The sequence below is a fragment of the Aegilops tauschii genome, chromosome 6 (genome assembly GCF_002575655.3).
Source record: "Aegilops tauschii subsp. strangulata cultivar AL8/78 chromosome 6, Aet v6.0, whole genome shotgun sequence".
In the NCBI taxonomy this organism is placed as follows: Eukaryota; Viridiplantae; Streptophyta; class Magnoliopsida; order Poales; family Poaceae; genus Aegilops; species Aegilops tauschii.
Window position 1 is genome coordinate 105,531,178 of NC_053040.3, and position 26,585 is coordinate 105,557,762.

At 43.8% G+C, this 26,585-nt stretch overlaps 2 protein-coding genes across 2 annotated transcripts; both read left to right on the plus strand.

Moving 5' to 3' along the window:
• Positions 1 to 16,995: 16,995 nt before the first annotated feature.
• Positions 16,996 to 20,417, plus strand: LOC109734672 (pentatricopeptide repeat-containing protein At4g01990, mitochondrial). The gene is made up of 2 exons (XM_020293872.3): positions 16,996 to 17,354; positions 19,052 to 20,417. Exons 1-2 carry the CDS (start codon positions 17,055 to 17,057, stop codon positions 20,159 to 20,161), a joined length of 1,410 nt encoding a protein of 469 aa, XP_020149461.3. The 5' UTR covers positions 16,996 to 17,054; the 3' UTR covers positions 20,162 to 20,417.
• Positions 20,418 to 24,745: 4,328 nt separating this feature from the next.
• On the plus strand, positions 24,746 to 26,195 carry LOC120966877 (pentatricopeptide repeat-containing protein At1g02150-like). The gene is made up of 2 exons (XM_040393456.2): positions 24,746 to 25,056; positions 25,845 to 26,195. Exons 1-2 carry the CDS (start codon positions 24,757 to 24,759, stop codon positions 26,193 to 26,195), a joined length of 651 nt encoding a protein of 216 aa, XP_040249390.1. The 5' UTR covers positions 24,746 to 24,756.
• The last annotated feature ends 390 nt before the right edge of the window (positions 26,196 to 26,585 follow it).

A 26,585-nucleotide genomic window follows, 5' to 3' on the forward strand; every position in this document is an offset into this window, starting at 1 on the left:
GCCGTCAGTAGGCATCTTTGCCGTCAGCTTTTCGTCGGGTCAGACGGCAAAGAGCACGTTTGCCGTCAACTGCTGATGGCAAAGAATGACTGACAGCAAAAAAATATTTTGCCGTCTGCATTTTTTATTATAGACGGCAAAGAGTCTTTGCCGTCTGTCTTTTTTTTACAGACGGAAAAGAGTATACTTTGCCGTCTGTAATAAAAAATACAGATGGCAAAAACTTTGTCGTCTACATTTTTTATTACAGACGGCAAAGTGTGCCATTTACCGTCTGTAGAACAAAACGCAGACGGCAAAGAAGAAACACATCACACGGATCGATCACATGGATCGATGATGTGGCAGCCCCTACCAACCACGCAGTCCCCCACCATGGCACCACCCACGCCCAACCCCACCGACGTCCCATCAACCAACCCACGTAGCCCACCCTCCCGAGACCCCACCCACGCCCCATCCACAAAAATCCCCACCCATCCACCGTTGCTCGATCCCTTCTCCTGCCTCCCTTCTCTCCATCCCCACCGCACCACCACCACTACTCCTTTGCCTCGCTGGACACCGACGCCACATCCCCTCGCTGGACCCCGCCTCGTCCCCTTGCTGGACCCCGCGGCGTCCCCTCGCCAGAATGAGGGCGCTCCTCGACGCCGCGCTGGCCAAGGCCAACCGAAGCGGCGCTCTCCAACGACGATGTCGACGGCCAGGAGGACAAGGAGGTACAGCGCCCCCACGTCCGCCCGCGCCATCGGGCGCCACCGCCTCCACCCGTGTCCACCCGCCGGAGCTTGCCTCCGCCCGGGCCACCGGGCGCCGCCCGCCGGAGCTTGCCTCCGCCCGCGCCACCGAGCGCCGCCCCCCTCCGCCACGTGTGCCCGCCTCCGCCCATGCTGTCCGACTGCCGGAGCCCTCCTCACTCGCCTACCGGCCGTCGCAGGGAGCAGCGCCAGGCGCGGAGGGCCACTGCAGCTCGTCTCCATCGGGTGCAGGACACCGAGCGGCTACTGACGGGCGCTGCCCCGTGCCCGGTGCGGCCTGCAGAGTTTCTTGGCCCTTTTTCTCTGTAGCATGAATGTATATATTGATTATCGAAAATATTGATGTTGAATTCTGTAAATTGATATACAAACAATGTTGTAGCTGCCAATTTTTGATGGTCAGGTGTTCTGCGAACCAATTGTAATAGACTTGTCGTGTAAATTGATCTATGAAGAATGCCATGATAAATGTTTTAGAAAATGTCTTGTGATTTTTTTAAAATTAAAAAATCTTTGTCGTCTGTAAATTAGATCAGCTGACGGCAAAGATTGTGTTTCGGCTAACAGCAAAGATATTGCTTTGACGTGTGTTATTGGGATTGGCAGACGGCAAAGTCTGCCGTCTTCCTGATGAAAAGCTGACGGCAAAGTATTCTTTGCCGACTTATCTTTGCCGTCTGAGTTTGTCGTCTGCTTCCTGACGACAAAATCTTTGCCGTCTGGATTTAGGTCTTTGCCGTCTGTGATCCACAGAGGGCAAATTACCTGTTTCCTGTAGTGTAAGGGCTGCTGTAGTGGGGGCTTGTCTAACTCATAGGTGACATAAAGGTTTGGCTGTACACTAAAGTAGTCTCTCCAAGAGTACCTGGAGATCCAGTTCGAAGGTATGCCTAGTTTTTACATAGTGCACACATAGTAAATGCTCATTTCATTGTGTGCAAGTGCAAGAGATGTGGCATGTTTCATAATGTGGTGTTGTTTTGTTATAATCTCATCCTTTTGTGTTGTTCACAGACTGGAAAGTATGCATATATTTATCTTCCAAGGAGACGAGTAACTAGTTTGTGTCACCTTGCAGAGGGGGTGCAATGAAGATAAGATTGAGGATTTCCAAGTACAAGATGTTAGGAAGGATCCTTGCAAGAGAAGTAGGAGCAGTGCTAAGCCTCTTCAACCAGTTAAGGTAAGTCATTGTATCCAACTCAATAGTTCAATTCCTTGTTTGTTTCAGGCATAGTTAATTTGCTCTTCTCAATTGCTTTATTTGTCCTTGGTTAATGAGATGCCCAAACAATGATGCCTGATGTTGCGTACTTGTATAACTATTAGTTGACATAATTAAATGCCTTACCATTTAATTACTCTGGCGAAGTGTGCCTGAAGCTTTGAAGTCTATTAACCAACTATTACTGCATGAGGCTCACAATCTAGTTTATACTAGGCTAATGATTGCATAGCTTTGCTTGCTGTAGTAGGTTTGTATGAATCCCTCTGCTGTTCATTATACTCCCTAAGACTTTAATTGAGCTACAGAATGGCCAACTACTTGCTTACTTATACGCAACATGCTGTCTAAATTTGTAACTTGTCTGTGTTTTGGATTTGGCCCCAACATCATGCTCCTCTGGTGAGCTAAGAGAGATTTCTGTATGCACGTTGCACTGACTACCATTTTTATAATTTTTAAAATATCACCTGCTTATGCTTCATGACATGTAACATTATTGTTATTCCTATTTTGCCATGTACAAAATAGTCTGTCTTGCGCGCTTCACTGTTGTAACTATATTTTTGCCCTAGTCATGTGTACTTACAGAAACATTTCAGGATGAAGTGACATCAACACAAAGATCTGCGAGCAGTGCGGCATGGCCGTTACCAAATGATTATGGATTGGAATTAGAATGTGCTAATATTCTCGAGCATCAACTAGAGGTGGCAAGACAACGTGTACATGATTCTCAACGTACAATCAACAAGTTGAGACTGGACATGCAGGTATTAGATGCAGGAGTCAAAAAATGAAACAACACACTAAGGTAACCACGAAGGAATTGGAGATTTTGCAGACTAAAATTTGTGCTATCTGAATCCGGCCAATCCTATTTTCGGAAGAGACTATAGTTCAAATGGTAAGTTCTGTTGATGCGTGTCCATGATGTATGAGCTTTATTTGTCCAGTGTATGTAATTTGTTGTTTGTGTACGCTTTATTATCACTAGTGCCGAACTATAATGCCCACTGGGTATATTCGGTTGTAATTTCTTTATTATATAGTGTAGGATTATTCTACGTTTCTATGCCTTATTCTTTTTATTGTATAGTGTATGTTTTTAGAGGCGATAGTATAGAGTAGGATAATTCTTGAATATGCTATATCGTTGAAACGGGGGCCCACACGCCCAAACATTTCCTGGACGCCATTCAAACGAACAAACATGTGTAGTCAAAGTGGGACTTAATTGGGTTGGTCAAAATAATATTAAGTGGATCCCAAAAGATGTGGCCCACTGTAACAACGGCTCTTAGCAGGCCGTTAAAAGGCCAAAAGCTCGATAGGGCTGTATAAATGGAAATGGCCCGCGGGCCTTTAGCAGGCCGAAATAGATGTCAATTTTGTCTCGGCCCTTTTAATTTATGGGCAAGTAAGATGCCGAAAGTGTTATGGGGCATAGGAGGCCCAATTTGCAAACTAGGCTTTTAACAAGCTGAAAGTCTCGCTGGGCTGAAATGATGCCCTGCAGAACATGGGCCCCTATGGACCTAAAGTCAAAGGCCCAACTGTTGTGTGGGCCGTTAACCGGCCGAGAGACAAAATGGGCAAGGAGTTGGCCCATTTACCGAATGGGCCGATTATAGGCCTAAAGTCACAGCGGGCTACAATTGGCCCAACTGCAGAATGGGCCGAGAAAAGGTTGAAAGACGTTCCGGGCCGTTAACGGGCTGGAACTGACGATGGGCCGCTAACAGGCCGAAAGAAGCTCGGGCCGCAATTGGGCCCAAAGACATAGCAGGCTGTTAACGGGCTAAAACTGACGATGGGTTGGAAATTGTCAAATGTATAATGGGCCTTTGATGGGCCGATTCTGTGTAACTTGTATGGGCCGTGCTTGTAAATGGGCTTGACTCAAGTAGGCAGGTAATGGGCCGGCCCGCTTATTTTGACAGGCCCAGCCTTTTAACCTGAATGGGCCACTGTTGGGCCGGTCCACGTGTCGACATATCATAGGCGCATCTCGCCCATTGGATGAGTAACACCTGTGCCAACGCGGAGCTGACACGTGGTTCCGTCTACCAATGAAAATTTTACACGTGGAAAATCTTCATTGGTCATGGCTGTTAACGGGTTATCGGATCCAAAACCGGACCCGATAGCTTAACGGAGACCCGTAACGGTCGATGCCACGTGTCGGTCACCCTTGAAGGAAGCACTTCCATGATGCGACATTTATCGTCATGGAAGTGAACACTTCTGTGATGATAATTTTGGTAATGTCATGGAACACTTCTACGACATCACAGCTATGACTATCTTGATTCTATCATAAAAGCGTCATGCATGTACATGCATGACAGAAAACTTGACCTATTGTGACAAACACGTATCATCATGGAAGTGTCTTTTTTTTGTAGTGTGAAGACGCATTTGTCCGATTTGGGTTCGAGCTTATCAGGTTGAAACTTTTTTACATAAGCATCGCAGCCCTCTTTAAGAAACGACAGCTTAGGTTTCTTGCCAAACCACAGTTCATATGGTGTCATCTCAACGGATTTACATGGTGCCCTATTTAACGTGAATGCAGCTGTCTCCAATGCATAACCCCAAAATGATAGTGATAAATCGGTAAGAGACATCATAGATCCCATGATATCTAATAAAGTACGGTTATGACGTTCGGACACACCATTACGTTGTGGTGTTCCAGGTGGCATGAGTTGCGAAACTATTCCACATTGTTTCAAATGAAGAACAAACTCGTAACTCAAATATTCGTCTCCGCGATCAGATCGTAGAAACTTTATTTTCTTGTTACGATGATTTTCCACTTCACTCAGAAATTCTTTGAACTTTTCAAATGTTTCAGACTTATGTTTGATCAAGTAGATATACCCATATCTACTCAAATCATCTGTGAAGGTCAGAAAATAACGATACCCGCCGCGAGCCTCAACACCTATCCGATCGCATACATCAGTATGTATTATTTCCAATAAGTCAGTTTCTCGCTCCATTGTTCCGGAGAACGGAGTCTTAGTCATCTTGCCCGTGAGGCATGGTTCGCAAGCATCAAGTGATTCCACAAGTCCACCCGCATGGAGTTTCTTCGTGCGCTTTACACCAATATGACCTAAACGGTAGTGCCACATATAAGTTGCACTATCATTATTAACTTTGCACCTTTTGGCTTCAATATTATGAATATGTGTATCACTACGATCGAGATTCAATAAACCATTTATATTGAGTGTATGACCATAGAAGGTATTATTCATGTAAATAGAACAACAATTATCCTTTGACTTAAATGAATAACCGTATTCCAATAAACATGATCCAATCATATTTATGCTCAACGTAAACACCAAATAACATTTATTTTAGGTTCAACACTAATCCCGAAGGTAAAGGGAGTGTGTGATGGTGATCTTATCAACCTTGGAATCACTTCCAACTCACATCATCACCTTGCCCTTAACTAGTCTCTGTTTATTTTGCAACTCCCGTTTCGAGTTACTACTCTTGGCAACTGAACCAGTATTAAATACTGAGGGGTTGCTATAAACACTAGTAAACTATACATCAATAACATGTATATCAAATATACCTTTGTTCACTTTGCCATCCTTCTTATCCACCAAGTATCAAGGGCAGTTCCACTTCCAGTGACCATTTTCTTTGAAGTAGAAGCACTCAGTTTCAGGTTTGGGTCTATCTTTGGGCTTCTTCATGGGAGTGGCAACTTGCTTGCCATTCTTCTTGAAGTTCCCTTTCTTTCCTTTGCCCTTTTACATTAAACTAGTGGTTTTGTCAACCATCAACATTTGATGCATTTCTTGATTTCTACCTTCGTCGATTTCAGCATCACCAAGAGCTCGGCAATCGTTTTCGTCATCCCTTGCATATTATAGTTCATCACGAAGTTCCAGTAACTTGGTGATAGTGACTAGAGAACTCTGTCAATCACTATTTTATCTGGAAGATTAACTCCCACTTGATTCAAGCGATTGTAGTACTTAGACAATCTGAGCACATTCTCACTGGTTGAGCTATTCTCCTCCATCTTGTAGGCAAAGTACTTGTCAGAGGTCTCATACCTCTCGACTCGGGCATGAGTCTGAAATATCAATTTCAGCTCGTGGAACATCTTATATGCTTCGTGGTGTTCAAAGCATTTTTGAAGTCCCAGTTCTAAGCCGTAAAGCATGGTGCACTATGTTGGAAATATGCCCTAGAGGCCATAATAAAATGGTTATTATTATATTTCCTTGTTCATGACAATTGTCTATTGTTCATGCTATAATTGTGTTATCCGGAAACCGTAATACATGTGTGAATACATAGACCACAACATGTCCCTAGTGAGCCTCTAGTTGACTAGCTCGTTGATTAATAGATGGTTACAGTTTCCTGACCATGGACATTGGATGTCGTTGATAACGAGATCACATCATTAGGAGAATGATCTGATGGACAAGACCCAATCCTAAGCATAGCACAAGATCGTGTAGTTCGTCTGCTAGAGCTTTTCTAATGTCAAGTATCATTTCCTTAGACCATGAGATTGTGTAACTCCCGGATACCGTAGGAGTGCTTTGGATGTACCAAACGTCACAACGTAACTGGGTGGCTATAAAGGTGCACTACAGGTATCTCCGAAAGTGTCTGTTGGGTTGACACGAATCGAGACTGGGATTTGTCACTCCGTATGACGGAGAGGTATCTCTGGGCCCACTCGGTAGTGCATCATCATAATGATCTCAATGTGACTAAGTAGTTAGTCACGGGATCATGCATTACGGAACGAGTAAAGTGACTTGCCGGTAACGAGATTGAACAAGGTATCGGGATACCGACGATCGAATCTCGGGCAAGTATCGTACCGATAGACAAAGGGAATTGTATAAGGGATTGATTGAATCCTCGACATCGTGGTTCATCCGATGAGATCATCGTGGAACATGCGGGAGCCAACATGGGTATCCAGATCCCGCTGTTGGTTATTTACCGGAGAGTCGTCTCGGTCATGTCTGCATGTCTCCCGAACCCGTAGGGTCTACACACTTAAGGTTTGGTGACGCTAGAGTTGTAGAGATATTAGTATGTGGTTAACCGAAAGTTGTTCGGAGTCCCGGATGAGATCCCGGATGTCACGAGGAGTTCCAGAATGGTCCGGAGGTAAAGATTTATATATGGGAAGTCCTATTTTGGCCACCGGAAAATGTTCGGGATTTTTCGGTATTGTACCGGGAAGGTTCTAGAAGGTTCCGAAGTGGGGCCCACCTGCATGGGGGGACCCACATGAATGTGGGTAGTGGGGGCAAGGCCCCACACCCCTGGTCAAGGCACACCAAGATCCCACCTTAGAAGGAATAAGATCATATCCCGAAGGGATAAGATCAAGATCCCTAAAAAAGGGGGATAACAATCGGTGGGGAAGGGAAATGATGGGATTTCTTTCCCCCGCCTTTTCCAACGCCCCAATGGACTTGGAGGGCAAGAAACCAGCCCCCTCCACCCCTATATATAGTGGGGAGGCGCATGGGAGCAGCACCCCAAGCCCTGGCGCCTCCCTCCCTCCCGTGACACCTCTTCCTCCCCGCTTGCGCTTGGCGAAGCCCTGCCGGGATCCCGCTACTTCCACCACCACGCCGTCGTGCTGCTGGATCTCCATCAACTTCTCCTCCCCCCTTGCTGGATCAAGAAGGAAGAGACGTCCCCGCTCCGTACGTGTGTTGAACGCGGAGGTGCCGTCCGTTCGGCGCTAGGATCATCGGTGATTTGGATCACGACGAGTACGACTCCATCAACCCCGTTCTCTTGAACACCTCCGTGCGCGATCTACAAGGGTATGTAGATGCACTCCCCTCTCTCTCGTTGCTATATGACTCCATAGATTGATCTTGGTGATACATAGAAAATTTTAAATTTCTGCTACGATCCCCAACAGTGGCATCATGAGCCAGGTTTATGTGTAGATTCTATGCATGAGTAGAACACAAAGTAGTTGTGGGCGACGATTTGTTCAATTTTCTTACCGTTACTAGTCTTATCTTGATTCGGCGGCATTGTGGGATGAAGCGGCCCGGACCGACCTTACACGTACTCTTACGTGAGACAGGTTCCACCGACTGACATGCACTTGATGCATAAGGTGGCTAGCGGGTGTCTGTCTCTCCCACTTTAGTCGGATCGGATTCGATGAAAAGGGTCCTTATGAAGGGTAAATAGCAATTGGCATATCACCGTTGTGGCTTTTGCGTAGGTAAGAAACGTTCTTGCTAGAAACCCATAGCAGCCACGTAAAACATGCAACAACAATTAGAGGACGTCTAACTTGTTTTTGCAGGGTATGCTATGTGATGTGATATGGCCAAAAGGATGTGATGAATGATATATGTGATGTATGAGATTGATCAGGTTCTTGTAATAGGAATCACGACTTGCATGTCGATGAGTATGACAACCGGCAGGAGCCATAGGAGTTGTCTTATTTATTGTGTGACCTGCGTGTCAAGGAAAACGCCATGTAATTACTTTACTTTATTGCTAACCGTTAGCCATAGTAGTAGAAGTAATAGTTGGCGAGACAACTTCATGAAGACACGATGATGGAGATCATGATGATGGAGATCATGGTGTCATGCCGGTGACGAAGGTGATCATGTCGTGCCTCGAAGATGGAGATCAAAAGGCGCAAGATGATATTGGCCATATCATGTCACTTTATGATTTGCATGTGATGTCTGTCATGTTTTCATCTTATTTGCTTAGAACGATGGTAGCATAAATAAGATGATCCCTCACTAAAATTTCAAGAAATGTGTTCCCCCTAACTGTGCACCGTTGCGAAGGTACGTTGTTTCGAAGCACCACGTGAAGATCGGGTGTGATAGATTCTAACGTTCGCATACAACGGGTGTTGACGAGCCTAGCATGTACAGACATGGCCTCGGAACACATGCGAAACACTTAGGTTGACTTGACGAGCCTAGCATGTACAGACATGGCCTCGGAACACAAGAGATCGAAAGGTCGAACATGAGTCGTATAGTAGATGCGATCAACATGGAGATGTTCACCGTTGATGACTAGTCCGTCTCACGTGATGATCGGACATGGCCTAGTCGATTCGGATCATGTATCACTTAGATGACTAGAGGGATGTCTATCTAAGTGGGAGTTCTTTAAATAATTTGATTAATTGAACTCATTGTCATGAACATAGTCTAAATTGTCTTTGCAAATTAAGTTGCAGATCAATAGCTCGTGCTTAAGCTCCCTATTTTAATACGTTCCTAGAGAAAGACTAAGTTGAAAGTTATTGTGAGCAATTGTGCGGACTAGGGCCGTAGTCTGAGGATTGTCCTCACTGCTACACAGAAGGCTTCTGTCCTTGATGCACCGCTCGGTGTGCCAACCCCTCTAGCGTCGTCTGTGGATGTTGTGAACATCTGGCAGACACGTTCTGATGACTACTTGATAGTTTAGTGCGCCATCCTTTACGGCTTAGAGTCGGGGCTCCAAAAGCGTTTTGAACACCATGGAACATATGAGATATTCCAAGAGCTGAAATTGGTATTTCAGGCTCATACCCATGTTGAGAGGTTTGAGACCTCTGACAAGATCTTTGCCTACAAGATGGAGGAGAATAGCTCAGCCAGTGAGCATGTGCTTAGAATGTCTGGGTACTTCAATCGCTTGAATCAAGTGGGAGTTAATCTTCCAGATAAGAGATTGATTGACAAAGTTCTCCAGTCGCTATCACCAAGCTACTAGAACTTCGTGATGAACTATAACATGCAGGGGATGGAGATGATCCCGGAGCAGTTCGCGGTAGGCCGCGGAAGTAGAAATGAAGAAGGAGCATCAAGTGTTGATGGTTAACAAGACCACTAGTTTCAAAGAAGGGAAAGGGCAAGTAGGGAAACTTCATGAATGGCAAGCCAGTTGCCGCTCCAATGAAGAAACCCAAGAACCCAAACCCGAGACGAAGTGCTTCTATTAGGGGAACTGTCACTGGTAGCGGAACTGCCTCAAATACTTGGTAGATAAGAAGGCTGGCAACTTCAACAAAAGTATATTTGATATATGTGTTATTGATGTGTACCTTACTAGTACTCCTAGTAGCACATGGGTATTAGATACCGGTTCAGTTGCTAAGATTGGTAACTCGAAACAAAAGCTACGGAATAAACGGAGACTAGCTAGGGGCGAGGTGACGATGCGTGTTGGAAGTGTTTCCAAGGTTGATGTGATCACCATCGCACGCTCCCTCTACCTTCGAGATTAGTGTTGAACCTAGATAAATGTTGTTTGCATTGGTGTCTGCGTTGAGCATGAACATGATTAGATCATGTTTATTGCAATGCGGTTATCCATTTAAGTCAGAGAATAATGGTTATTCTGTTTACATGAATAACACCTTCTATGGTCATGCACCCCATGTGAATGGTTTATTGAATCTCGATCATGGTGATACACATGTTCATAACATTGATGCCAAAAGATGTAGAGTTGATAATGATAGTACCACTTTTGTGGCACTGCCGCTTAAGGTCATATTGGTGTAAAGCGCATGAAGAACCTCCATGCCGATGGAGTTTTGGAGTCACTTGATTTTGAATCACTTGACACATGCGAGCCATGCCTCATTGGCAAGATGACTAAAACCCCGTTTTCTGGAACAATGGAACGGGCAAGTGACTTGTTGGAAATCATACATGCTGATGTGTGTGATCCGATGAGTGTTGACGTGTGTGGTGGATATCGTTATTTTCTCACCTTCACCAATGAATTGAGTAGATATGGGTACATTTACTTAATGAAGCATAAGTCTGAAACGTTTGAAAAGTTCAAGCAATTTCAGAGTGAAGTTGAGAATCATCATAACAAGAAGATCAAGTTCCTGCGATCTGATCAAGGGAAAAGTATCTGAGTTGTGAGTTTGGCAATCACTAAAGACAAGGTGGAATCGTTTCACAGTTGACGCCACCTGGAACACCATAGCGTAATGGTGTGTCCGAGCGTCGTAGTCGCACCCTATTGGTTATGGTGCGATCTATGATATCTCTTACCGATCTACCGCTATCGTTTTGGGGTTATGCATTAGAGACAGCTACATTCACTTTAAATAGGGCACCATCTAAGTCCGTGGAGACGACACCGTATGAACTATGGTTTGGCAAGAAACCTAAGTTGTTGTTTCTTAAGGTTTGGGGCTACGATGCTTATGTCGATAGGCTTCGGCCAGAAAAGCTCGAACCCAAAGCGGAAAATTGTGTCTTCATAGAATACCCAAACAAGACGATTGGGTATACCTTCTATCTCAGATCTGAGGGCAAATTGTTTGTCGCTATGAACAGGTCCTTTGTCGAGAAAGAGTTTCTCTCGAAAGAATTGAGTGGGAGGAAGATAGAACTTGATGAGGTTGTTGAACCTTCACTTCAATCAGAGAGTAGCGCAGCACAGAAAGATGTTTCTGTGGCACTTGCCTCAGTTGAAGAGAAAGCTAATGATGATGATCATGGAGCTTCAGATCAAGTTACTATCAAACCTCGTAGGTCGACAAGGGTGTATACAACTTCTGAGTGGTCACCCTGTCTTAAAGGTCATGTTGTTGGACAATGATGAACCTATGAGCTATGGAGAAGCGATGGTGGCCCAGATTCCAACAAATGGCTAGGAGCCATGAAATCCGAGATAGGATCCATGTATCAGAACAAAGTATGGACTTTGGTGGACTTGCCCAATGATCGGCAAGCCATTCAGAATAAAAGGATCTTTAAGAAGAAGACAGACGTTGATGGTAATGTCACCATTTATGAAGCTCAACTTGTCTCAAAGAAGTTTCCGACAAGTTCAAGGAGTTGACTATGATGAGACTCTCTCAATCATAGCGATGCTAAAGTCTGTTAGAATTATGTTAGCAGTTGCTGAATTTTCATTTACGAAATCTGGCAGATGGATGTCAAAACAAAAGTTTCCTTGACGGTTTCCGTGAGGAAAGGCTGTATGTGATACAACCAGGCTGTATGTGATACAACCAGAAAGTTTTTGTCGATCCTAAGAATGCTAAAAGGTATGCAAGCTCCAGCTATCCCTCTATGGACTGGAGCAAGCATCTCGGAGTTGGAACATACGCTTTGATGAGGTGATCAAAGTTTTCGGGTTTATACAAAGTTTGCAAGAAACTTATATTTACAAGAAAGTGAGTGGGAGCACTACAACATTTCTGATAAGTATATGTGGATGACATATTGTTGATCGAAAATGATGTAGAATTTCTGGAAAACAAAAAGGGTTGTTTGAATGGAGTTTTTCAACGGAAGACCTTGGAAAAATTGCTGACATATTGGGTATCAAGATCTATAGAGATAGATCAAGACGCCTGATAAGACTTTCACAGAACACATACCTTGACATGATCTTGAAGGAGTTCAAGATGGATCAGTCAAAGAAGGAGTTCTTGCCTGAGTTGTAAGGTGTGAAGTTAAGACTTAAAGCTCGACCACGGCTCTATACGATATGCCATGCTGTGTACTGCGATGTGCCTTGCCACGTGTCTGGCAAGGGGGTATAAGAATGATCCAGGAGTGGATCATTGGACAGCGGTCAAAATTGTCCTTGGGAATAAGGAAATGTTTTCTCGATTGTGGAGGTGATGAAGAATTCGGCGTAAAGGGTTACGTCGATGCAAGCTTTAACACCAAGCCGGATGACTCTGAGTAGCAAACCGGATACGTATAATGGAGCAACCATTTGGAATAGCTCCAAGTGGAGCATAGTAGCAACATCTACAATATGAAATAGAGATTTGCGAAGTACACACGGATCTGAATGTTGCAGACCCGTTGACTAAAACCTCTCTCACAAGCAGAACATGATCAAACCCTAGAACTCATTGAGTCTTAATCACATGATGATGTGAACTAGATTATTGACTCTAGTAAACTCTTTGGGTGTAGTCACATGGCGATGTGGACTATGAGTGTTAATCACATGGCGATGTGAACTAGATTATTGACTCTAGTGCAAGTGGGAGACTGTTGGAAATATGCCCTAGAGGCAATAATAAAATGGTTATTATTATATTTCCTTGTTCATGATAATTGCCTATTGTTCATGCTATAATTGTGTTATCCGGAACCGTAATACATATGTGAATACATAGACCACAACATGTCCCTAGTGAGCCTCTAGTTGACTAGCTCGTTGATCAATAGATGGTTACGGTTTCCTGACCATGGACATTGGATGTCATTGATAACGGGATCACATCATTAGGAGAATGATGTGATGGACAAGACCCAATCCTAAGCATAGCACAAGATCGTGTAGTTCGTCTCCTAGAGCTTTTCCAAATGTCAAGTATCATTTCCTTAGACCATGAGATTGTGCAACTCCCGGATACCATAGGAGTGCTTTGGGTGTGCCAAACGTCACAACGTAACTGGGTGGCTATAAAGGTGCACTACGGGTATCTCCGAAAGTGTCTGTTGGGTTGGCACGAATCGAGACTGGGATTTGTCACTCCGTATGACGGAGAGGTATCTCTGGGCCCACTCGGTAATGCATCATCATAATGAGCTCAATCTGACCAAGTGTTTGGTCACGGGATCATGCATTACGGTACGAGTAAAGTGACTTGCCGGTAACGAGATTGAACAAGGTATTGGGATACGACGATCGAATCTCGGGCAAGTAACGTACCGATTGATAAAGGGAATTGTATACGGGATTGATTGAATCCTCGACATCGTGGTTCATCCGATGAGATCATCGTGGAACATGTGGGAGCCAACATGGGTATCCAGATCCCACTGTTGGTTATTGACCGGAGAGTCGTCTCGGTCATGTCTGCATGTCTCCCGAACCCGTAGGGTCTACACACTTAAGGTTCGGTGACGCTAGAGTTGTAGAGATATTAGTATGCGGTTAACCGAAAGTTTTTCGGAGTCCCGGATGAGATCCCGGACGTCACGAGGAGTTCCGGAATGGTCCGGAGGTAAAGATTTATATATGGGAAGTCCTATTTTGGCCACCGGAAAATGTTCGGGATTTTTCGGTATTGTATCGGGAAGGTTCTAGAAGGTTCTGAAGTGGGGCCCACCTGCATGGGGGACCCACATGAACGTGGGTAGTGGGGGCAAGGCCCCACACCCCTAGTCAAGGCGCACCAAGATCCCACCTTAGAAGGAATAAGATCATATCCCGAAGGGATAAGATCAAGATCCCTAAAAAAGGGGGATAACAATCGGTGGGGAAGGGAAATGATGGGATTTCTTTCCCCCACCTTTGCCAACAGCCCAATGGACTTGGAGGGCAAGAAACCAGCCCCCTCCACCCCTATATATAGTGGGGAGGCGCATGGGAGCAGCACCCCAAGCCCTGGCGCCTCCCTCCCTCCCGTGACACCTCTTCCTCCCCGCTTGCGCTTGGGGAAGCCCTGCCGGGATCCCGCTACTTCCACCACCACGCCGTCGTGCTGCTGGATCTCCATCAACTTCTCCTCCCCCCTTGCTGGATCAAGAAGGAGGAGACGTCCCCGCTCCGTACGCGTGTTGAACGCGGAGGTGCCGTCCATTCGGCGCTAGGATCATCGGTGATTTGGATCACGACGAGTACGACTCCATCAACCCCGTTCTCTTGAACGCTTCCGCGCGCGATCTACAAGGGTATGTAGATGCACTCTTTTCCCTCTCGTTGCTAGAAGACTCCATAGATTGTTCTTGGTGATGCGTAGAAATTTTTTTAATTTCTGCAACGATCTCCAACAATATATATATTACATAGTGTGTCCTTTCTTGTTCCTTCATTCGGGCTTGAGAGACATCAGAAATTCAGAGCGTGCATATAAACTATATAAAACTTGTAGTACACCTCCCAAGATTATCTTTGTTAGCACTTTGATTTGTGTTTACTTTATCTAGAGTAAATAGATTGAAAACTAGACAGTTAACTATTAGCAGAACCAAAAAGAAGAGTATTCAGCATGATTTTCGAACTTCCATTGCAGTTAGTTGAATTGACCACGTGAATTGCACTACTTAACTACAAACACTCAATTGCTTGATGCACCTCTAGATCGACCATATACTTCTTTCTTAGACTCGATCTCCACTGTGAGCGGTTGATGAAAACTTAGGCAGCAATGCCAGGTAATTGGATGATCATGTGGCGGCATTAAAGATGATTCATTCAATGTATCTTCGACAACTGCTTGTATTAATTTCTCAGTTGAATCTGCTCGTGCAACTTAAAACACTTGGCTGATGCTATTCTCTACTTTCTTTAGCTCCATGTTGTTGTTCGTAGCTTGGTTTAGTCGATCTTCTATCAGCGGATCAAGCATGTACTTATTTCTTGGACTCGATCTCCACTGTTAGCAAACGATGCGGAGGCTGAGAGGTTGATCCTTCCTTTTCGAAAAAGTAAACAAAATCCATATTGAGAGAATAGTGCAAACATTTGTTTCGTTGGTTAAATCTTATGACTTCTAGATTTTGTTTTGACGGCTCCGATGGGAATGATGACTAATGATACAATACATTTGTTGCTTTTGGAGTTCTTCCTTGTTTTTTCATTACCATGCTGAGTTGGTTTATCCAAGGCTAGCTCTGGGCCATGGCGATGAGTGTGATGGCCTAGGGCCCAACTCGAGCAGGGGCCCACACCAAGAGATGCAAGACTAACCCATTAAGAAGGAAGCAAGTCACCATGAACAACAATCCTTAATCCTCCGCCTTTGCTCGCTCCTAGCAACACACCCTCGTTTGTATCTTGGTCTCCATCTTCTTGCAAAATTGACTGCCTCGAGTTCCTAAGAGGTCAGGACCCCAACTCCCAAAGCTATTTAGTGATTTTTTAGTTGTATCACTAATAGTATCACACTCCGATGGATTTCCTTGGTTCCCTGAATCCTATAAATTGCCCCGGGGACCTCGACGGGCAGAGGCAAGCCAACTATACACCCTGGTCCCCTGGCAGTAACGCGAGAGTAGCAACCCATAGTGTGGCCTTCCATAGTCTTAGCCATTGGATCAGAGGGTAGGTGATGGAGACGTGGAGTCAAGGCACAATTCATGCGAAGCACCCAAGCCATTTCCCGTTCATGTAATTATTGGATTTCAATTATTTGATCCTTGTCCATTTATTTTTGTTATGATGAGTGGATGTAATGATGTTTGACCTACCTGCCTCCTCCCTTTTTGTAAGAATCATAGGTAGGTAAATTCTGCTGGTTGTCGCATTGACTGAATTTGGATTATTGGATAGCTAGAGTGTGGGATTTCTTCTTTTTTACTCCAAGATCATGGAGCGTGGGATTTCTTCTTATTTACTCCAAGATCAAGATTCGAGAATTCAAGTGTTCTCTCCTGTTTTTTCAACAATGTTGCCAAAAAAGTAATTAACTAGTTGCGAGAAAAGAAAAAAAGAGCTAACATCTAAATATTTCCAAACAATGTTCGTCCTTAACTAAAAGAAAAAAATTGATTCTATTATGAGAGCCCATTATACAATGTTCGCACAAGGGCCTCTAAGATGTCAGGCCTGGAACTCATCCATTTCGGGATGTTTCATGGGAAAGTTGGCACCTCACACAAGGATTCCATTGAACCTGGTGTTTTTTTTTCTGTAATTTCTTGTGAAGTTTTTCTGTAATTTCTTGTGAACTGATTGAAGGGGTCCTCTTATTTAGCGCACAACATGCTGGGTGACGCGCAAACACCCCCCCCCTCCCACCATCGCGCACGATTTCGCCGGCCCATGTGCGGGCGCCTCGTGCCCCTTTTTCGTGTTTTCCTTTTTAATTTGAAAATATTCAGAATTTCAAAAAGATTGATTCCAGAAATTTCAAAATTGTTTCCGGATTTCAAAAGGTTCATGAATTTGGAAATTGTTTTAGGATTTCAAAATATGTTCGGCCTGTTGTTGGTTCGACCCGTGCACGCACCATGGCTTCCTCGCCGCAGCCCAAGGAGGGCCCATCTCATCTCATAGGAGAATCACGCCGAACCAGCTGAGCGGCCTGCCAGTCTCCACTCAAAAAAAAAACTCAAGCAGCCAGTCCCATGCTGCGCAGGGCGGTCGCCGCGGAGGCGCGGCGGCGCATCTCCCTTGCCCCGGCGAGACTCGCGCACGAGCTCGCGCAGCCTCAGGCTGAGTCGGTAGTCCCCGAGCGGCGCGGTCTTGAGCCGTCATGGGTCCCGCTCTACAAGAGGATCTCGAAGGTGTCCCACGGCAGGCCGCCGGGGATAGTGGCGGCGGAGATGGACGAATGGCTCCGCCAGAGGCTCCGGCTCTCGCAGGACCAGGTCCTCGCGTACGTCCGCGAACTAAGCAAGTTCAAGAAGAACCAGGGCGCGCTCGAGGTGCCATCCCCCACCCCCAAATCTCTTCCTTTTGTTGTTCGATGCTACATTAGCGGTAGCGTACTTTCGATAGGCTCGTGCGAAAAGTAGCGGGCTTGAAGTTTTCTTCGGGATAAGCGAGGAAAGGGAACGGATTGATATACTAGGGTTTTCATTCAACCTCTATGTGTGTTCTCTTTGTGGATCATCTTAATTTAAGGTCGCTACTGGAAATGAACGGCGCAAACTTGAAGTTCCTTTTCAACTGAACTACTGAAGGGTAGGGCAGGGTCAAATGATTGTGTTGCCAACCGCCACGATGGTATTTTGGTGTCTGATGCTAAGTGAAAATAGGTGCCATACTGGACATTGCTTTGGTCATAACATGATCGTAATTATGATACCCTGTTCTGTTTTTCTCTATCTTTAGCGAAGGTGGTGCGCAGTATCTTGACCCCTGTAATTTTTGGAATATATATGAAGAGATGCTGCAGCTTCCTATTCTTTCTGAATATTACTCCCTCCGATCCAAAATAAGTGTTGTGCTTTTAGTGAGTATAGCTCATATGTTTTCACTTCTCACTATTTGATAGTCATAGGATATAGTCTATGAAGAATTGAAGACAATGACTGCGTATAAGATGTTTTGAGCCTCAGACTCGGTGTACTGAGGTGAATTTTACTAAAGTGGCTTAATAATAAACATTTGAAAATTTTCTACTTAAATGATCGTAGTGAGTCAATGACTTAAGGTTCCATTGCTATTACGGTAATCTGCATTTGGTTGAGATATGAGGTCATGCATATTGATGCCTATCTATCTGCAGAGATTTAGCAATTGAGTTGAATTATGAAAACCCCACCTAAATACGTTTTGTTATGTTTACTTGTGGAAAACAACACTAGCATTTGTGATCTATTTGTTTCACAGCTCCATCCCCACCTAAATAGCAACATAAAGATGTGTTTGCCATGATCTTTCATAGTAAATGTCATTATGATAAAGAGATAGTATGGGAGCATGCTTTTTCCTCCCCAAAATGATTCTTGTGCTAGTACTATTTGCAATCATTGACATACTCAATTATGATTTATAATCATGAACGAAGTTGCTGAAGGAAAAAATGATAAAAAATATGCATTTCCCATGAGCTAGTTCAGTTGGAACAACGAATGTTGTACTGTAGTTAACAGGGTTTATTGTTTCTAATAGACAATTGCAGGAAAGATTTTGATGGATAATTTGTCTCAAACAAACATGTCTTTTCATGTTCTTTACAAATAACCGCATATCAAACGTATGCAGTCTGAGGTTTGAGCAATAAGGTCTACCACAAAAACTGCTGATGGTTAAGAATGGTCTTAAGCTGAGTTAATCTCCAATTTCTCGGAATTCATCTGTCATTGGTTGCTTGCCCATAACATACTCTACTTCTTAGTCGGGGATGTTGATTCTCGCACGTGAATAGGCAAAATCCTGGAGAAAAGATGTTCTAGAGGGAAGAAAAGTAAGACTTCACACCAGAAAATGACGGTTCATGTTCTAACAGTAGAAGGTTCAGATGGTGATAACATTCGTCTCTCCTAAGGATCTTTTTATATTCACTGTAATATTGTGGTACTAAGTGTTCATCTGCTGTTCTGGTGCAATCTCTTTCTGAGCAAAGTATCTTTTCATGTTCACTGTATAATTTTCGGCCATGTTGTTTTGTACCCAGTTGCTGGACTGGATGGAAGCTCATGGAGCAAAGTTGAGGCTTGGGCATCACGCACTGCGGCTTGACCTCATTTCAAAAGTGTGTGGGATACAGGCAGCTGAAAAATATTTCTGGAGCCTTCCAGATATATGCAACTCTGTGAAAACTTATTCCTGTTTGCTTAACTGCTATGGTAAACACGGGTTGGCATACAAAGGTCTGGAGCTCTATGAGAAGATGAAGGCCAAAAACATTGTTCCAGATAAACTGGTGTACAACAACTTGATGATTTTGTACCAAAAGGCAGGCCAGCCAGAGAAAATTCTCTCCACATTTGAAGAAATGCGAGGAAGTGGTGTAAGTGCTAATAAGTTTACATACTTCACCTTGATAGAAAGCTATATCACAATGAATGACCTGGACGCTGCGGAGAAGGTCCTGGAAGAATTGCAGAAGGTGGCTCCAGTTCACTGGTCCTTGTACACTCGGATGGCAAACAATTACATTAAACTAAAGTTGTTTGGCAAGGCAGAAATTGCCCTAAAGAAAGCTGAGGAAGTTATGGACAAGGCTGACTTGCGCTCCTGGTATGCCCTCCTCTCCTTACATGCCCATTGTGGCAATTCAACCGAGGTGAAGAGGATCTGGAAGTCTTTGAAGTCCACATTCAAGAAATGCTTGAACAGAAGCTACCTTGTGATGCTTCAAGGTCTGAGTATGATTGATGACTTTGAGTCTTTGCAGCAAATCTTCCAGGAGTGGCAATCGAATCATGAACATTATGACATGAGGATAACAAATATTATGATCAAAGCTTACCTTGATAAGAATATGATAGACGAAGCTGAGGCTATCCGTCAGAGTACAATGGCTCAGGGCCGTTGCGACGAGCGGACGGTTTACATATTTGCAAAGTTCTATCTGGATAAATCTGATGTTAACACGGCACTGGAGATCTTGAGAGATGCAAAGAACATGGTGACGACACACAAATGGGTGCCATCGAAAGAGCTTGTGAGCAGATTTCTGAAGCACTATGAAGAGTCAAAGGATGTTGCTGGTGCGGAGTCTTTCCTCGAGTGCCTGAAGAAGCTTGAATGCCTTGATCCAGACGCTTATGAGAGATCCTGATTAAGAGATTTTGGTTCATGAATAAATAACCCCCATCGGTCTGATCGAGTAATAAGTGCGACCAAACCGACTATTAACCAGTGCAACCATTCTTCATGGGAGATCCTGATTAAGTCTTAGGTCATGCTTTTTATTTGTGTTACCCACATAGCAAGTGCAATGATGTACCGATCGAAGGGATGGACATATTTGGCTTCTGAAGATACTTGATCATTCGAGTTGAATGCTCAATAGAGTCCCTCTCGAACCTCTCTAATTATCGCACTTGTAATATATGTTGGTTTGATATTTGTTATCAAATTTCGGTGTGCCACAAGATACGATTCTAGGCTTGCACACCTGAAACCAATTAAATGAATTGGTGTCTTACAAGGAGGCATCAGGTGAAGTGGAAGATGTAGTGGAATGACGGTAGGGGGAGGAAAAGATAGGTAGAAGCAAATAAGAGGAGGGGCTCTACTTGTCGGCCAGAGAGGAGTTGTAGCTCTGGTCGTCCTGGATAAACCATCAGTCTGCAGACACGTATGACTTGAGCGAAGAGGACGAGAAGGGCACACGAAATTCCAAGGATACCCCTTCTTGAGAGCCCAAACCACAGGTGCTCTCTCGCTCACATACAACATGAGAAAAATAAAGCAAAATGTCTCTCTAACTTCAAAGGGCCAGGAGAAAACAATTATCTAGTTCCGAGAGAAGAAAAAAGAGCTAACATCTAAATCCACCAACTGAATCTCCGAATGGTGATGCATCCTTTATTGGAGGAAAATTTTGATTCTATTAAAAGGGCCCATTATACGAAGTTCGCACAAGGGTCTCTAAGATGCACTTCATCCATTTCAGAATGTTTCATGGGGAAGTTGGCACCTCCCACAAAGATTCCATTGAGGCCTCTTTTGGTTTGTAGGAATTCCTAGGATAGGAATTGCAAAGGAAAAATTCCTTTGAAGCCTTTTGGTTTGTAGGAAAGGATTCCTATTACTATGTAGGATAGGAATATATCCTTCACATTTTGGAGAAAAAAATATTAGGCTAGACTCAATGGAAAAATTCCTATCCTATGAACTAAATGACATCTCTTTCTATATAGGAATTGAGATGTATGTCATCTCACTCCCTATGATTTTTTCTATTCCTATAAAATTCCTATCCTATGAACCAAAGGAGGTTTGAACCTATTTGCGTCATATAGGATCATAACACACATGAGTCACACGATTTGCGTCATATAGGATCATAACACACATGAGTCACACGACTGGGTCGGGGCTTGCGCTAGCGAGATGTTTTCTTAGCACGAAAAAATACTCCCAGAATCACCCTGCCCTATGGAGGAATCGAGAAATCGAAACACCATAACGCCCGCTCCTAGCCACAACACCTTATGACTTCTGGTGATTTGTAGGAAGCGCGAAAAGTTTAAGAACATACTATAGTGTCGAGATTTGGACATCTTTGAAAAATTCCAAAACCATCTTTCCAAATTGGGAACAAATTTGAAATTCCATTTTTTTTAAATGTGAACAAACTTTGCAATTCCGAATTTCTTAAAGTATTTCAAACATTTTTGAAACATGAACAAATTTTAAAACTATAAGTAGTTTTTCAAAATCCCCAAACAGTTTTAAAGGTGCAATTACTTTCTAAAACTTATGAAAAAAATCAGAAATTATAAACAATTTTTTCAAAACACGATTTTCTTAAATAGGAACAAAATTTTAAACTTTCAACCATCTCTGAAAAATTGTGAACAAAAATCAAAATTTCAAATAATATTTTCAAAATTTGAACATTTATAAATGATTTTTTTTTAAAAGCATGAAAAAATACTTAAATTCTGAACTGTTTGATTTTTTGAATTTATGAAAAAAGAAAAAAATGAGAAGAAGAAAGACACAGTAAAAACGAAAAGAAAAGACGAAGAAACAAAGTGAAGAAAAACAAAACTCGGTAGTATTCCCAAGATTTGTTTTTGCAAACATGAGCAAATTTTAAAAACGTGAATGGTTTTTCAAAATCAACAAACACTTTTCAAAAATGCCGAACAATTTTCTAATAAGACAAATAAATTTTTTAAATGCAAACTTTTTTAGACATGATTTTTTGGAAAATGTGAACAAAATTTTGAAATGCCTAACAATTCTTGTATTTGGGAACATTTCATGGTAATTTTAAACAAAATTCAAAATCCTGAGTATTTTTTCAAAGTTTGAACAAGTTTTGAAAAATGAATAAAGAAATTTAAATTCCAAGTAATTTTTGAAAATCTGAACTTTTTGAAATTTTGTGAATTTATGTAAAAAAGAATTGGAAAAAAGAGAAGAAATGAACTAAAAAGAGAAACAGAAAAAATGAGAACAAAAGAAGAAGAAACAAAGTGAAGAAAAACAAAACTAGATGGCATTGGACATATGACGTGGGCCGGCCCACTCGGTCGACCCGTGTGGATTTCACCAGCAATTTGACGCAGTGAGCGTCATATAGGGATGAATAAAAGATCTTCAAAGGTCACTTGTGGTGGCCTGGGAACGTGCCAAGTGGTGCATCCATCCGTCATCACATGTTTTGTGTTGGGTACTCTCTCTGGATTACGCTTTCTTTGTACGTGTTTACGAATTTTAAATGTTTTTTTGGGTTTTTTCGTTTTCACCTATTTTTCTTAGGTTTTGGATTTTTTCCTTGTGAAGCACATCTATGCTCCTCGAAAAAAAGTGCTTTCACGAGAAGTATAGATTTGCTTCTAGTGGAAGCACGGTTTTGCTTCCGAATAAAATAAAAAACACAACATGTGCTTCCGAAGAAGATGAAAAACTGCAACCGTGCTTTTGGGCTCTGGTTTGTTTCTTCCCTTTTTTCATAATTTTTTTGCATGAACTAGTTTTTCTGTTTTCATTTTTATTTTTATTTTTATTAGTTTTTTTTCAGTTTTTTTATTGCTGGTTATTTTTGTGAAAAAAATGTTTATCAAAACCTGTTAACATGGGATCTAATTTCGAAGATGTCAACACGAGAAATAACAGTGAAAACGGTTTGGTGTTAGATGCACGGTTCAAGAATAAAACATTTTGAAAAAAAGAACTCTCAGGTTACAACAAGTGACGCACATACAATGTTGTGCCGCCATTTGGCAAAAGCAGAGAAGATTTGGGGGTGGCCTTTCCAAGAGCGTGCAGAAATTTATAGTAGAGCATGATTGGTCTGTATGAGATAGGTATGATAACTTGATAACCAACCAAGTATTAGCCAATATTTGACACAATGTCAAACATTGGCATGCCAATTTTTGGCACCAAAACCAATTACGCTCTAGATTTTTAGAGCAATTGGGGGATGCCTTTCCCCGTTGGTTGGGCTCGTGCACCATGGCCTTGTCGCCACAGCGAGGGCCGAGGGCCATCGCATATCAGAATCTCGCCGAACCAGCTGAGCAGCCTGCTTGTCTCAAAAAAAAGTTGAGCAGCCCGCAGAACCACCTATACCTGGCCAAACGGGCCGGCCCGGCCCAGCATAATCGTGCCTGGCCCGGCACGGCCCGCCAGGGCACGATTATTATACGGGTCGTGTCGTGCCGGCCCACGTGCTGCGCCTCCAGGCCCAGGCACGACCCAGTTAGTAAACGTGCCGGCACGTTGGCCCGTTTAGCACGCTGGGCTGCATTTTTTCAGCCTGTTGGGCTGATTTTTAGGCCTACTGGGCTATATTTTAGATATACATATAGAAAAAAATTCTGAAAATTATATTAAAAAATAAACGGGCCGTGCCGAGGCTCCAGGCTCAGGCACGGCCCAAGGCGTGCCGCGTGCCGGGCACAGCCCGTTTAGCCCGTGCCATGCCTGGCCCACAGTCAACTCAAGCCTTCATTCGCAGATTCATCGACGACCTACAGATAATAGTAGGACATCAAAACCCACCAGCAGCCCGGGCAACTATACCTCCTACATCTACCCGGCCTAGAGCCAAGGCACCACCACAGGGTTACGCTAAAATCCATGTGGACGCCGCTGTTAGGAATGAGCGAGGGGGAGCGGCAACATCGGTCTGTAGGGATGATAGAGGAAATTATCTGAGAAGCTCGGCGCTGGTCGTTTATGGTGTGTGCAACCCAACCACTTTGGAGGCTATAGCATGCAGGGAGGCGCTAGCTCGTGCGGAAGATCTAAATTTGACGAACTGTGTTATCTCCAGCGACTGCAAGCAAGTGGTGTCCGACATCTCTAAAGGAACATTAGGGGCTCATGGGGCAATCATCACCGAGATTAGGGCAAAAGCTACTTTATTTAATTCTGTTTTCATTTTCGAGGGACGTGCTGTTAATTATGAAGCACATAGATTAGCTCGATTTTCTCTTTCTCAGGGTACGGGTCGCCACGTCTGGTTTGACACTCCCATGACCCTAGATGTATCCCACAACATGTGGATTTTGGTGATGAATAATGGTTTTCTCACCCCTTAAAAAAAGCCCATGCCGTGCCTGGCCCATGGCGGGCCGTGCCGGCGTGCTCGTGGGCTGGCCTGTTTGGCCCGGCCCGTTTGGCCACCTATAGAACCACCCCCACCGAACAAAAAAAAATCTCAACAACACAGGCAGGCAGCCACCCATGCTGCGCAGGGCGGTCGCCGCGGAGGCGCGGAGGCGCATCTCCGTTGCCCCGGCGAGACTCGCGCACGAGCTCGCGCAGCCTCAGGCCCAGTCGGCAGATTCCGATAGGCGCGGCTTTGAGCCGTCGTGGGTCCCGCTGTACAAGAGGATCTCGAAGGTGTCCGACGGCAGACCGCCGGGGATAGTGGCGGCGGAGATGGACGAATGTCTCCGGCAGAGGTCCCGGCTCTCGCGGCAACAGATCCTCGCGTACGTCCGCGAACTAACCAGGTTTAAGAAGAACGAGGGCGCGCTCGAGGTGCCACCCCTCCCCCAAATCTCTTCCTTTTGTTGTTCGATGCTGCATTAGCGATTTACCGGTCACCGTATTTTCGATACGCTCGTGCGCGAAGCATGTTTTTCCTCCCCAAAAATGATTCTTGTGCTACTACCATTTGCAATCAGTTACGAGTAGTACTCAATATTATTGATAATCATGAAGGCCGATGCTAAAGAGAGAGAAAAACGAGAAAAAAAATGATTCAGTTGGAACAATGAATGTTGTGCTGTAGTTAACAGGCTTTATTGCTTCTAACAGACTGCTGGAAAGATTTTGATGGATAATTTGTCTCAAACAAACATGTATTTTCATGTTCGGTACAAATAACTGCAGATCAAACATATACAGTCTGAGGAGGTTTGACCAATAATGTCTACCACAAAAACTATTTATGGTTAAGAATGGTCCTAAACAGAGTTAATTTCCAATTTCGTGGAATTCATCTGTCATTGGTTGCTTGCCCATAACACACTCTACTGCTTAGCGGGGATCTCGATTCTCACACATGAATAGGCAAAAAAACTTGGAGAAGAAATGTTCTGGAGGGAAGAAAACTAAGACTTAACATTAGAAAATGAAGGTTTATTATGTTCCAACAGCAGAAGGTTCAGATGGTGATGACATTCGTCTGTCGTAATGTTCTTTTTATGTTCACTATAATATTGTGGTACCAAGCGTGCATGTGCTTTTCTGGTGCAATCTCTTTCTGAGCAAAGTATCTTCTTATTTTCACTGTATAATTTTCGCCCATGTTGTTATGTACCCAGTTGCTGGACTGGATGGAAGCTCGTGGAGCAAACTTGAGTCCTGGCCATCAGGCAGTGCGGCTTGACCTCGTTTCAAAAGTACATGGGATACAGGCAGCTGAAGAATATCTCTGGAGCCTTCCAGATATATCTAAGTCAGTAAAAACTTATTCCTGTTTGCTTAACTGCTATGGTCAACACGGGTTGGCATACAAAGGTCTGGAGCTCTATATCACAATGAATGACCTGGACACTGCGGAGAAGATCCTGGAAGAATTGCAGAAGGTGGCTCCAGTTCACTGGTCCTTGTACACTCTAATGGCAAACAATTACATTAAACTAGAGCTGCTGGCAAGGCAGAAGTTGCCCTAAAGAAAGCTGAGGAAGTTATGGACAAGGCTGAGTTGCACCCCTGGAATGTCATCCCACAATGGTGTTCTGTGAAAGTCTTATCAGGCAAGCTTTAACACATACCTTGACATGATCTTGAAGGAGTTCAAGATGGATCAGTCAAAGAAGGAGTTCTTGCCTGAGTTGTAAGGTGTGAAGTTAAGACTTAAAGCTCGACCACGGTAGAAGAAAGAGAAAGGACGAAGGTCGTCCCCTATGCCTTAGCCATAGGCTCTATATGATATGCCATGCTGTGTACTGCGATGTGCCTTGCCACGTGTCTGGCAAGGGGGTATAAGAATGATCCAGGAGTGGATCATTGGACAGCGGTCAAAATTGTCCTTGGGAATAAGGAAATGTTTTCTCGATTGT